General features: G+C 37.4%; 1 protein-coding gene across 3 annotated transcripts in view; it reads left to right on the top strand.

Moving 5' to 3' along the window:
- Positions 1 to 14,630, top strand: part of Sema3a (semaphorin 3A) — a 289,957-nt gene that overhangs the window by 162,961 nt on the left and 112,366 nt on the right. For all 3 annotated transcript variants that reach the window (XM_028862052.2, XM_028862061.2, XM_037203547.1), the window contains one exon: positions 393 to 512. In XM_028862052.2, coding sequence (XP_028717885.1) covers positions 393 to 512 — 120 coding nt within the window. The remainder of the gene's footprint in view (positions 1 to 392; positions 513 to 14,630) is intronic.

Here is a 14,630-nt window from a genome sequence, read left to right on the forward strand (position 1 = left end):
ACCCAAGACCAATAGCTCAGGGAAGGCACCACCCAGCATGGGTTGGGCCCTTCTCCATTAATCATTAGTTAGGAAAATGCCCTATAGGCTAGTTTGCATACAAATCTTATAAAAAATTTTCTCAATTGAGGTTCACTCTTCTCAGATAACTATAACTTGTGTCAAGTTGATATAAAACTAGCCAACACAGTATATTATATTTGTTTCCTCAAAGTTTAAGAATGTTTTATCTTAATTCATGCAATGCTGTAAACAGAATAGCAAAATCAAAATTAAGCCTAAAAAACTCTGGGAAAGAGATGCATACAAAGTCTACCACAAATTGCCCAGCACCCTAGATTCCTCAGTCAGGGTGACTGCTGGAACTAACTGGTTTGCCTTTTGTTTTGCAGAAAGAATGTGCTAATTTCATCAAGGTCCTGAAGGCTTATAATCACACTCACTTGTATGCCTGCGGAACTGGGGCTTTTCATCCAGTTTGCACATATATTGAGGTTGGACATCATCCTGAGGTAAGGCTGACTTATAAAAAGGCTTTTCGCCCTGCCCCGCTCCTGTCCAGCTCATTTGGTCTCCTGCTCACTATTCGTGGGGACCGGCTTCAAATTCAGATGCGGCTATTAATTTATTAATTTTAGTCTGTGGATATAAACCAGAGAGAGCATCACTCGTCAATACCCCTGTGGCAGGAGAAAGGGAGAAAGCATTTGTGCTCATCCTGGATTTCAGCGTTGTCCTTTGTGTGGGAGACACATGTGGGCAATTTGAATGTATACTCCTTCCTGCTCCCTCCATCCCTTTCTCAGTCAAAGGTTTCTTCCTCTTCCTCTTTTGTTTTGTTGGTTTTTGATTCAGGACTAAGAATGATACTTTCTATACATGCCTTCAAGGATGGAATCTCACATTTGGGTTTTTGCTTTGTTAGGTATTGCTTTTATATTTTTTGTTATTATATTGGCATGGAAAAGAAAAAATGGATTTTGTCATACTAAAGATGTTACAGAGGGAAACTTTAGTGAGAGAAATATAGTCAAATAAGTTTAAATCAAAATTAAAACAAGGAGACCTTCCTAACATTGGAAGGAACATGTTGAGCTGGGTTTCTCAGTTGTCTCAATTATAAAGACCATTGTCATTTTTGACTCTGACTCTTCGGAACAACAGTGTTCGTGTGGTGAGGAAGTGATACGTGACAGAGTTTTCCTCCAAATTTGAGTTTAGAAATGCTCAAAAAATAAAGAATTTGTTCACAGAATATTTCTGGAATCCTAAAGATAACAACCAAATTCGCATGCAGCCACTTATATGGTAAGCACTAGGCTCCTGCTTATTCCCTAAAGTGTCCTATGGGATAGGGATGCGTGTTTTGATTTCAAAGAGAAGAAAGCAAAACGTTATATGCTTTATCTTCTTTATGGAAGGTGACACATCACGGGCTGTGAGTTTCCAATGCTAAAACCAGTTATGTATCGCAGTTTCTGCTGTTACTTCCCTTAGGAGACTGGAAAGTTTAGGATAATTTCCTGAGAACACACCCATACAGGTAAATTGTCTGCCTGTACCCACCTAGCATTGTATTTCTCCTTCTCTTCCTCACAATTATATATGAAATATTTGCTGATATCAACAAGATGTTTCATCATGACATGATCTTTAGGGAAGGGGGTCCTCTTTAAGTTCCTCATTTCCCATTGAGGGAATTAGGAACTGGTTCACACACATGGCGTTGTAGATAACACACAGTCTTTTAGTTGCTTCTAAACTGATTAAATAACTACTGCCCCTATGCTACCACCCAATGCTAAACTGCTGACATCAGTGAGGGATCCTAAAAACCTGCTCCACTGTAGTGCAGTTTGTACCTGGCACCATAATGTTCCTTCTGAGGAGCACACAAGGATACAGCAGCACATTCAGGACTCTTACTACAGAGGAGCAGACAAGCATAGACTGCTATCACAACAGGCTTCAGATCTCATACTACAATTGACCCACTGGGAAGCCCTGGAGAAGTTAATTAACATCTTGGAGTCTTTGCTCATAGTATGTAAAGCAAAATAAAAGCATCTTTGCCTAGGTATCCATATGTTAGTTCGACTCATTGCCTCCTAACACTTAGTACCACACAAGCTCCAAACTTCTAATCTCACTTGAAGCACGGCTTTCTTCTGGCCCCAGATTCCAGGGTTTCCATGGCCCTTTCCTTGTCATTAGCTGCTCCGTGTAGAACCAGTTGCTTGTTTTACTGCAACTGTGTTTCTAACATAGATGATTGGAATGAAGATATAGGAGCTCTGATAGGCAGGCATTGCTGCACAAGAACACTGAATACTAAAAAATGTACGTGTCTCATACCGAAAGCTTTTGCTGTTCATCTCAGGAGTAATTGTCATCCTACCTCTTATTTACTTTTCCCCTCATCTGAGACTAAAAATAATGCCACTAGGCTATCCTTACTAGATGTTTCTGTATTTGTCTTAAATCTCATGGCTTCAAAATCTGAAACTGTCACTACTTTGGTATCTACTAATGCTAAAGTTCTCCGTATCATCCACGAATTGCTGTCATCTTCCCTATAGTGATGTGCCCTGCCCCTTCTATAATTGCTGTTTCATGTTGTTAATAATGTATCATATTTCAAGCCAACTATGCATGCTGCTCTTTGGGTGGGCGGTTAGGGGACCGAACGGCTACAGGCCATTTGCTCAGGCTCCCCTCCACTGAAATAATAAATAAGCCTAGCTTCCAATGTGAGCTTCTTTGAGATGACATAGTGAGGTGCAAGTTTTTTTCCTGAGAAACTCAGAGCTTTGAGACAGGTCTACCTTAAGAAGCTCAGTGATTTTGATTTGCATGAAAACTATAAATTATGAAATACCATTCCAGAGTAGGAGGTCAGAAAGAAGATGATTATGCAATTACCTGGGGAATTTGGAGCAGTCTAGACAGGCAATCTAGGAAATTCTGGAAAAGATATTATCACCAGGGCTTGTCTAGACTACATCAAATTTAATTTTCAATGCTTAAGCTGCCTTCAGAGACAATCTGCTTTAAATTGATCTATACTATTACTTAAAATGCTATCCTTGGCTTTAACCAATTTTGCTGTTTATGAAGTTGAGAAAGACAGACAATGTGCACTTTATACTGCTAGAAAAGAATGACACTAATGGAAAGCCTGGAGAGGCTGAGAATGTTGCCTCAAGATTCACACGCTCATGGAACTTGAAAACACCATCTTCAAAAATCCTTTTAAATAACACTTATGGTCTACCGTATTATAATATAATTACCTCTTCTGTCCTTCCTCCTTCCTGTCTCCAAACCATATCCCCCACCCCACCCCACTGCTCCCTTTCATGTTCATATCCTCCTTTTCTTCAGTTACAAGATTTTCCTTTTAGATTTTAGGTTGGAAGTTGTATGCATATTTTCCTGATACCTGTTTCACATGCCAAAAAGGCAATGAAATATAATTGTATTATATAATTTTACACAGTGTTTTTAGACTACAAATAATTGTATTTTAAGAAAAGAAGGGTCTTCACTTTTAGCATTTGGGAAGACTGTCAGGAACATTGCCATATTCAACTTCTGCTCTGCAGTATACCTCCCTTAAAGTAACTCTTGTCTTATTCTTAGTTTCCAAGCTTGTAGAAACCTCACCATTAGAAAACTGCATATGAACTGAATATCTTTGTGGCAGAATGCCACACAAGTTAAAATGCTGCTTTTGAAAAAAAATGCAAGGCCCCATTCATCATTTAATAGCTTTCAATCTTTTGGAAAAAATTATCGCTTATTATTATACTTGCTATTTGTAGTGATTAAAAAAAATTCTTAAATATCATCAAGTTTAGCCTTGTAGTTATAAAAATAGACTTTTTTTCTTCTTCTAGCATTTTGATAGCTATATATACACTCTTGATTAGTATCTTCCCAAAAAAAAAATCCAGTTTTTCTGTCTAGTGAATGCCCTTTGACCACACACGGTATGTCATTGATTGCTGTATTAAACAGATTTTTCTGTTTCCTGTGGTACATTTGGGAATTGGTAGACATATTAATTAACTCCAGTTCTGTAAGATATGTGTCAATCAATTCTTGGGCATCTGCCAATAGCCCTTGACACAGCAGATAACTGCCAACAAGGTCACATGCCTCATACACATGTGTACATTTGTCATAAAGCGCCTGCAGAGTTCACAGAGGGAATGATTCAGTCTAGAGTACCGAGGAGCTTAGAGTTGTAGCTCAGCATCGCTGCCATTCACATGAAAACTGTGAGTCATCCTGTAGAGGCTGGCTATTCCCTGATGGCTTATAGTATATGGTATTTCCCCTTCAAATTTACATCTGTTAATAAAAAAAAGTATTAATTTAGGAAGAGTATAGCTTTTCGAAGAAGTCTCTGGATATAGTCTCAAATTCCAAATAGGTCTCTTCTATATATTGGCAGGAATCCTAAAGAAAGGTGGACCCAGATGTGTGCTGGATAGTATTTACTCTATAAATACTCTCATAATGTCATGGTCTCAATTTATGAGAGATCCAAATGGACATTAAGAAAAGCAATGAGGCCTAATGGCCATCTCTCAGGTCACCTTTGCAGTGACAGCCAACGTATCTCTGCAGGAAATAAAATTGTTTGTCTGGTTTTTCCCTCTTGTTATGAAGGAGAATGTGTTTTATGTGAAAGTCTGCAGTATAGAAGTTTTTAAAATAGCAGGTCGTGCTATTAATGGATTGATCTCTAATCATTCGGTTCAGTCATCTTTCTCACTTATTATTAGGTTTGGTCTAGTGAGCATAAATTTGTTTCTAACAACTGCAAGTAAACTAGTGGTGAGTCATTTCTGGGTCACCTTTCGATAGTCCTTAGCCATCCATCGGAGTCTGCATTTGCTTTGTAATAAGCAAACCCTGGTGGGAAAGTCTGAGTTCTCTGCCGGTTTCTTCCCTGCTGTTCATTATCTCTACCAGAGCTGATTTGTCCTTTCACTCCCAGCTGAGCTATGCAAGGTTAGGGTTAAGTCCTTTATGGTGTCTGTTTTTCTTCTTTAACCTTTTAAAGTAATTGAATCATTTTAGGAAATTGATCTTTGGGTATGCTACTGTTTAATAAACAATACTTCAACTTTCATCTCAAATTAAAATTTAAAATCATCTGTTGATGGTACTTGAGACGCTTTCCAGTTCATGTATTCTGAGAGAACTTAGTGCAACCGTCTGTTTCTCCAAGAGCTATTTAAGTACAACCAGGGAGAATATTTCTCAAAATGACTAGGCTAAGGGACTGAGTTAGGAGGTAGGAGAACATAAATTGTGATGACATAAGGCTAGAAGAAACATTCAAAGCTGTTAAAAATAAATAAGAGAATCTCCATTAGTAATGCCCATATACCTACTTCAAATGCTTCAAATCCCATGATTTGACCTGAATATTTGTCTTAAAAGCTCATAGTTTTGACATCAACATTCTTCTCTTCTCTATCATTTATTCCATTGAATTATAAACTGTATTTTTCTCACAATATTTCACAGGTTTTATTCTTAAAAATACTGGCAGATAAAAATGGAAATGTTAGAACTCAGTTCACAACTTGCAGAATATTAATTGATGTTTTAGCTCAAATGGTTCATCTGTTGCTGGGAAAAGGTTATAGATAAAATTAAACTTTTCTTAAGTCAAAGTTGGTACACTGAAGCCATAACTAATCAGTTACTAAGAGAAATACCACCTCATAATCATGAAAAGGCTTAAATCTTGGTGTCTTTGTGTGCTCTTTAATGTTGTAAGTATATAGCTGGAAAGTTTCTCTCTGTGTCCCACCAAACCCCCTCAGTCCCACAGCCCACTTATAAAAAAATCACTCAGAAGCTTATATTAATTAAAACTACTTGGCCATTAGCTTAGGCTAATTACTGACTAGCTCTTAAACTTAAACTCAGCCCGTTTCTATTCACCTATATGCCGCCACATGTTCCGTGGCTTTACCTGTGTCCTATTACATGCTGCTCCGTTGTCAGTGGGCTGGCGTCTCCTGACTCAGCCTTCCTCTTCCCAGAATTCTCCTCTCTGCTTATCCTGTCTATACTTCCTGCCTGGCTACTGGCCAATCAGCATTTTATTTATCAACCAATCAGAGCAACACATTCACAGCACACAGAACATCCCACAGCATAAGTGCCAAGAATATTCTTGATTTTCGTGGGCTAGTGAGAAATAGATGCTGATTCATTGCCTTAGCTAGTGTTTTATTGCTGTGAAGAGACACCATACCATGTCCACCCATAAAATAAAGCATTTAATTGAGACTTGCTTATAGTTTCAGAGGCTTAGTCCATTATCATCTTGGCAGGGAGCTTGGACGTTTGAAACCTCAAAGCCTCTATCAAGTTGCACACTTCCTCCTACAAGGCCACTCCTTCTATTCCTTCTCAAGTAATGTCACTCATGGTGACCATGTATTAAAATATATGAGTCATTGGGGTCCTTATTCAAATCACCATGTTCCTTATATGCATGCTGTTTTCCACAAAGGAAAGGAAAAATAAAGGCATACTGTACTCCTTTCTGGGATTAAAATAGAGTTTTTATTAAAAAGCAAAACAGAGAAAAGAACAGTGGTGAAATAAGTAAAAGCTCCCTAGCCCTGGAGATGGTGGGACTCTAGGCTTAGTAGTGGTTTGGAATCTGGGAAGCAAGTTCACATTGCAAAGGGCTTTTACCTTGCCTAAAGCACAGCAGTACCTGCCTCATACAATTGCTAGGGCTAATGTGTTCAGTGTATTTATTTTTGCACTTTGCTATTGTTTAATTTTAAGCATGAAGATTACATTTATACATTTACAAACTTACTTACTGTTAGAAAATATACATTTGAAGTTAATCCCTAACAGCATTCTAGAGAAGCTGTTTTGTTGAGAGGTGAGAGCCCCACTTACCAGCATTTATAAGGACAAGTATTTGGAATGCAGTTAGAATTATACTGGTCTAGTAAAAGGGGCATAGTAGGTCCTCTTCTAAGATATGTAAGTAGAATGAAAATAAGCAGATGGAATTAATTTTTTTTGATATATATTTTTTATTTTACAATATCATTCAGTTCTACATATCAGCCATGGGTTCCCCTATTCTCCCCCCTCCCACGCCCTCCCCTTACCCCCAGCCCACCCTCCATTCCCACCTCCTCCAGGACAAGTCCTCCCCCGAGGACTGTGATCAACTTGGTAGACTCAGTCCAGGGAGGTCCAGTCCCTTCCTCCCAGACTAAGCCAAGTATCCCTGCATAAGTTCTAGGTTTCAGACAGCCAACTCATGGAATGAGCACAGGACTTGGTCCCACTGCCTAGATGCCTCCCAAACTGATCAAGCCAATCAACTGTCTCACCTATTCAGAGGGCCTGATCCAGCTGGGAGCCCCTCAGCCTTTGGTTCATAGTTCATGTGTTTCCATTCATTTGGCTATTTTTTTTCAATAATTGAGTAAAACTGAAATTTATTATATGCCATTAATTTTAATTAGCTAAAGATGTTCAAAATATTGTTTAGGTGTATTGTCAGTAACATTTATATTCTTTTTTCTACTTTAAGTTTACTAAGATCAGTTTAGGTTAGTCTGATTTGGAGTGTCCCATGCCTTGATGTGGCTGGGAGTGACAGCCCAACATACAAGGTAAGACAAGGGTAGAATGCCCAATGACTGATAACTGTTATGCCCACATTAGTAGTTAGTAAGATATTTGGTACCTGGTCCTTTAAATCCTTTATTTTCACTTGTAATTATATTATTTAAACTGCCTTACATTTATCCCAAATTCTATGCCACTGACATAAAAACATAATGAACTCTATCAGTATGAAGTAAGTAAAGTATTTTCCAATACATTGTACTTTTGAACTTCCAAAGAGTGGACAGGGAATTTAAGGGTGATTGCTCAGTTGGCAAAGTACTTGTCTTGCAAGCTTGAAGACCTGAGATTGTTTTCCCTGAGTCCATACTAAAAAGGAAAAAAATGTCTAGCATAGTAGCACATGCTTCCAACCCTAGCACTGAAGTGGTGGGAACAGATGCATTCTAGGGTTTCACTGGGCTGTCAGAATAGCCTACTTGTCAAGTACCTGGCCAATGAGAGATCCTGTCTCAAAAAACAAGGTGGACAGTATCTGAGGAGCAACAGCCTGGGTTACCCTCTGGCTAGCACAAACACATACACACTTGTGCCTACGCATCCCCCTGCTCAAATGTATACACACTAGGAGATTGAAAAGAGAAACCATTGTTTTACATACACACATATGTGTGTGTGTATTTGTATGTATATAAACCACACACACACATATATATACATACATATGTTTATGCATATACAGTACATGTTTATACATATACAGTGATTTTAATAGGGTAGCTATTGTTTTCTGAAGCATTTTATAATAAAACTTTCACAAGCCACTCTACTTGTTGCCATTCCCTAATGTACCATGTGGAGAAAAGGGAATAAATCACTCTATGTCTAGACTATTGAAAAAGTAGTATTTAGCATGTTTGTTGAGCTGTGGAATCCCTGCTTGGTGTCATGAACATCATGAAGCCCAGAGTCTTCTAGGGGAAGACCTATACCTGTAAATCTGATAACCTGTGAATGCAGCCAAGAACAGGACAACACTCAGAACATCACTGTCTACACTGCTGCGATGTTTGGCTGTGCTAGCCCAAGCTACAGTAAGATTTTATAGACAGCAAGAGAGAGACCATGAAGGGCCAGGGAGGAGCAGACCAATTCTGATTCTGTCTTGGAGAAGAGGTATGGGCCAGATGTGAGCATTGCACCATGAGGCAGTTTGGACACAGGAGAGCTAGGGAGGAAGAAACAGCAGAGCCTGTGGAGGAGAGCAGCATGGTAGAATGAGCAGAGCTTGGAGGTGACCATGAACAGAATGCTAAGCAGAGTGGACCCCTGACATGGAGTCCTTATTTCTTAGATTTGAGAGGCTGTTAGAGTGTAATTGAGGGTAGATCTTTTTATATCTGAAGTTGCACTTAATTCCTGAATAACAAGGGATGCAATTTGTATATAAGTAAATGGTTCAATAACATTAATATGACTTCTATAAAAACATAGTGAACATCTTTAGTTAAGATGCTAAGATTAATGGTGAAGGTTGCAATTATACAGAGCCTATATGCACATAAAAATCTAACTTTGATCTGGGATAAAGCATCAAAAATAACAATTATATTCCTCAAAACCAAGATTTATTGAGCAATTAACATTATGTGTGTAGTCTGTATCAACTACACTGAATCATCACAAAATGTTATGAAGTCAGTACTCTTTTTAATTTTGTCTTACCAGTGAGAAAGCTAAAATTCTTTAGTATTTTGTAGTGCACAAGCATGAAGCATGCAAGGCAATGGTTTATGTCTGTGTTCAAAACTTGCATCATGAAAAGATGACTTACTTACAGGATACTGTAGGACCACGAAGTGAAATGATTAATCCTGTTTTATTATACTAGGCCAATTTTAATTTTCCCATATTGGTATTTTAAAAATACTCCATGCATATCTAGTTTGGACCAGGTGATAAGTGTGAATAGAGAGGCAGTTGAAATGAGCAAAGGCTGGCACCTTCAGACTGGAGTCTGAAAACTGAACAGCATGTGAATAGTTGTAGAATGTGGTGTGGGCAGTGTTAGCAATGGCTAGAAGGATGGAGGCAGAAAAGACAGTCTACAGGGAAAGGGGGATAGCACAGGATGCATGGTACATTTCAAGTATGGAAGCTGGAAATCACATTAAAGGTTGAGTTGAGGAAAACTAATTGAGAGCCTTGTGAGGTTTTACAAAGCCAGTGGTACTATTGCCAGCATTCAAACAGAAATATATTTCTAGGGCATAAATTAGGGGAGAAAGTGAACAAGCCATACATCCATTTTGAGACTATGGCAAAGGTCTGGTACCAACTGAAGAAAAGCCAAACAGAGACCAAGTGAAAGACACTGAGTAAACTTTATGATTCTCAAAAGGAAACAAGAAATCAAAACATCATTCATGTTTTGCACAAATTAGTGATGTGTAACTGGGACGACAGAGCTTAGAGTTTCCAGTGGGGGGATGGGCTTCACATCCTCTCCTGATAACTAGGCAGACTCTCTTTGTAGCATATAGCAGATCCTATATGCTCAATTTCTACTCCAGAGTATATGAATAAAGCCCATGCATGTTATTCTAAAACATTAAGCTGTTATATACAAAGGTACTGGGAATTCCTAACCTTGACGAATTACACAAAAAATTAGTAATGCATACGTGGAAATCCAGAGAGAGGCATGTGATGTAATGTAAATTTTGAACATAATGCAAATTCACTCCACTTTAAAAGTTCTTTGAAAAAAACTAGAAACTTATCAGAAAAATACATTTAATATATATCACTACCAATAGTGGTTTTTCTATGAAAATCACTGTCAGGCTATCTGTAACTTTTGTTTTATATTTGTGTGTTTGAAATATTTTTGTTTTGTTTTGTTGCTTTTTGTGAGACAGGGTTTCTCTGTTGGAATTTTTAAGGAATTTGTTCATAACAACTTCCTAGTTATTTTGCTCAGGTTCCATTGAGTTAGAATGACTTTCTAAAATGATTGTTTTACTTATTAGTATCAGTGTCTGTCACATGACATAATAATGGCTTTTATCAACATTAAAATATTAGATTTTCATAACCATGAGATGTAAATATTTCTTTATTTTCCCTTTGAGGATACAGAGGCTCAGAAGAGAATCAAGAAGTTACCTATCATCACACAGTGAGAAATTTGTTTTCCTCACTATTGTGACATGTGGCCTTTCCAATGCCATCAGCACTACACACCGTTGAGAGAATGCTATGCCATGTGTTTATTATTATTCAAGTGTATATCATTTCAAAACATTGAATTTTAAGTTAGTGCACCACCAATTACACCATCAGAACATTTTTGAAAATACCATGAAGTGCTTGTATCCAAAAGGTTGTCAGTACTTGTTGGTTTGGTGAAATTCCATGGCAGTGATGACTTACCTGGGTCCCTTAATAGATTATAAAGATGAAACAATCAGGGAGGGTTGTTTTTTATAAAAAGAAGTGAGAAAGTATCCACAGAAACAGCTTCATCTAGCGATACTTATCCTCTCTATAGATAACCTAGGGATTAGGCAGATAAGCAAAACCCACTTTTTCTTACTTCTCCACAGACACACCCAGATGTGACTGTGTGTGCGACACAGTGAACTGTCATCTGTTTCTCTCAGAGAGAACTGTCATACTCTATAACATTAGTGGAAGTGTGTTTCAAATTGAGTACTTAATATACAAACTCTGGGGAGCTTTCCAACACGTCAAAAAAGTTCAGCATAAAGAGTTGCTTTCTAATATTTTGAGAATGAAATTCTACAGATTTCAAAGAAAAACCCTTGTTCCAATATACAATTGGAAAAATGCCATAATTTTTAAAAATGTAGGAGTCTTAAGAAACAGATAATACTAAATTTTATATGGCATCCAAATTACTAAATAACAGTAGATTGCCATAGTCATCATTCTGTTATCAAGATATAAATTGGCCTTATCTAGTTATTAAGATCAATAAATATGATAAAATATTATAATGTTTGAAAAAGAAGCTATATTGTATTCAAGTTCAATTTTCTAGTAATGAGTCTTTAAATTTTTCCAACTAGGATCAATGCGCTTGGAGAAATATCTATTTATGTGAAGGATAATTCTTTAATCATTGCCTCATAAAAGGAATGACATGGGCATTCAAATTTTATTCAAGTAGCCTTATATTTGCATAAGTTGCTATTATACTTTTATAATTTAGAATACCTTGTATTATAAGGGATAGAGAAGTTGCTCCTACTAACTAAATCCACCTTGATAACTGAACATTACAGGAAAAAAAATGTCATTTCAAATAGTCAGAAACCAAGTCACATAGAATGACCACTTTCCATTTTAATTTTATTTTTATTTTTCAATCTGCCCTTATAATTCAATTGTGCATCCTTGGCCACTGAAAGCAATCTTAGGAATTGCTGAGCTGCTTAAAAGGAAGTCTAATGGGATGTAAAAATCAATTCACAGGTCTGCCGCTGATTCATTGTGTGACTTTTGCTTCCACTAAAATGACATGAAATTGGTCTCTTCACCGTTTCAGACCTCAGTATTTGCCTCTTGATAGAAAAACACTTATCTAACGGGCACTATGCATAGACACCTAAGAAGTAGCACCCTGAGTATGAGTCCCAAGGCTAGCTTCTCTCTCCGCTGCTTGCTGCACTGGAGATTATCGGAGAGCTCTGCAGAGGCTGGATGTCTGTTCTTTCTAGTACTGCAAATGCAGCTTTGTATGTGTGCCAGGGTTCAAGCTCCTTTTAAGTGCTTTTATCCCGGTCATTTTTTTCTCCTGATTTACATTTTGTTGGCATTGAGTAGCTGTCTTACCTCATATTTAAATTGATTAACCTGGAAAGGATGGATACTTAGTGCCCCACATTTATTTGCCCTTCGCTGGCCTAAATCTGGGGGACAAATGTCAGATCTGAAGTGAGGAATCCCTATTCCCTGTACAGTGTGAGGCTGATACAAGTCCCAGTACCCCTTCTCACCATATCACATTTTCACTAACAGTCATATGGAAGCTTATCTCTGATTTCATGCTGCACTTACCCCATACGTTCATAAAACAATCTTAGGCATATACAAAACCCAGATAACATTTTCAGAAAGGAACTTATCTGACAATAGACTGTGTACAGACGTTGTGAGTAGTAAACAAAATATTGCCATTTTTATCATGTGACAAACTGAGCCTGAAGTGCCTTGTCCATAAAGTATGTCAGAAACAAGCTGTAATGTCCTGCTGCCGTAAGGAGCATTTCAGGAGGAACCAGATTCCATGTTTGCCTCCTACATGACCAGTCTGTCTTAGTGACCTTCACTCTTCCTATTTCCCTGATCAGTTTTACAAATCCCCAAAGGCAAACATTAAGTGTTTTCAACTACATTGACAGAAGATGACTTTGACCTGAACAATATCAGTTTATCAACTGAGTGGAAAACTTTGTGGACTCTTAACTTCTCTAAAACCTGAAAACATCTGCTATTTTCCTATTTAAAGCATGTGTCTGCTGATAAATGATGGTGACTTTCATACTTGCTCAAAATACATTTACAGCATTGTTATTAGACAGCCCCTCTAATCTCTATTCATTTTAAAATATAAAAAAATGCAATGACTGGGGATGTAGCTTAATGGTACAAGGCTTGCCTAGATGTACTGGGCCCAGAGTTTGAGCCACAATAGTGCTAAAGTTGTTAAATTAAATTTAAAAACTGTAATGGCTGGGGAAATGACTCTGAGGTTAAGACATGTATTGCTCTTTCAGAGGCTCTGCACTCGATTCCCAGCATCACTTTGAGCAGCTCACAGTTGTCTCTAACTGGCTCCCCAGAATTGATGATGTCTCAGGTTTTCATGGGCATAAGCACTCACATACACATGTATGCACACAAATATGTGCACACGATTAAAATTAATAAAAATAAAATTTTAAAATAGAACATTGAAATTCAAATAGACTATACATGATTTTATTTTTCAAAGATAAAATAAATTCAATTTCTGCTGGTAACATCAATAATTATTATTCAAATAAATTTGTATTTTACCTTCATTTCTTTGGGCATCTACTGCCTGATTATGAACCATATCATGTGATTTCAAAAAAAACTTTATAATTGTTTATTTCATAAGAATAGTACTTGCTTATAAAAATGAATTATCATCTTCCCAGAATAGATACAATTTAGGTATTTCAATATTATTTCATTTTATTCTCATGAAAGTCACTGGATTTAAGTTGCATTCTGTTGGTTGAAGCACTCACCACATATCAAACATTGTCAAAGAAAGTTACTGAGTCCATTAGCGAGAGCGCATGAGTGCAAGCGTCATGCAGAATCTCACCCACACACCTCTGCATACAATGGACAGGAACGGCTCAAGGCTTTGATCTTCCCTGGGGAACATAAAAGAGAGGAGGAAAGAGGCAGCATCTGTTAGAATAAAGGTTTAATGAACAGGTGGGGACTAGCTGAGTGTTGACACAGAACATGAGAAAGGCAAAGAAAGATAAAATGCAGAATCGTTATCATCACAGACCTCCAGGGTCCAAGGAAACAGAGTCTGATTCAAGAAAATGATGATACAGTGAATGCACTTTGATTTCCACTGAGCACTCAGAAGCCTGTACTAGCTTCCCACATACACCCTTAATGGGACCATACATTTCACTGCATATATATATATATATATATATATATATATATATTTCATCTATGTAGAAATTCATATAAACTTTTCATGTGTTTATATCCATAGTATCCATAGTAGATGCAATATCTTGGGAAAATATGAAGGTATAATGCTAAGAATATAACTCATTTTTACTCCCTATCACTATATTTTACTGAATTTTTCATTTATCTAGGGAAATAAATGCTTATTGTGGAAAAGTGATTGACATGAAGTCAGATTCCTCCTTAGATAGGTTTACCTGAGCATTGTCTATCTCTCA

This window comes from Peromyscus leucopus, chromosome 3 (genome assembly GCF_004664715.2).
Source record: "Peromyscus leucopus breed LL Stock chromosome 3, UCI_PerLeu_2.1, whole genome shotgun sequence".
NCBI classification, from domain to species: domain Eukaryota; kingdom Metazoa; phylum Chordata; class Mammalia; order Rodentia; family Cricetidae; genus Peromyscus; species Peromyscus leucopus.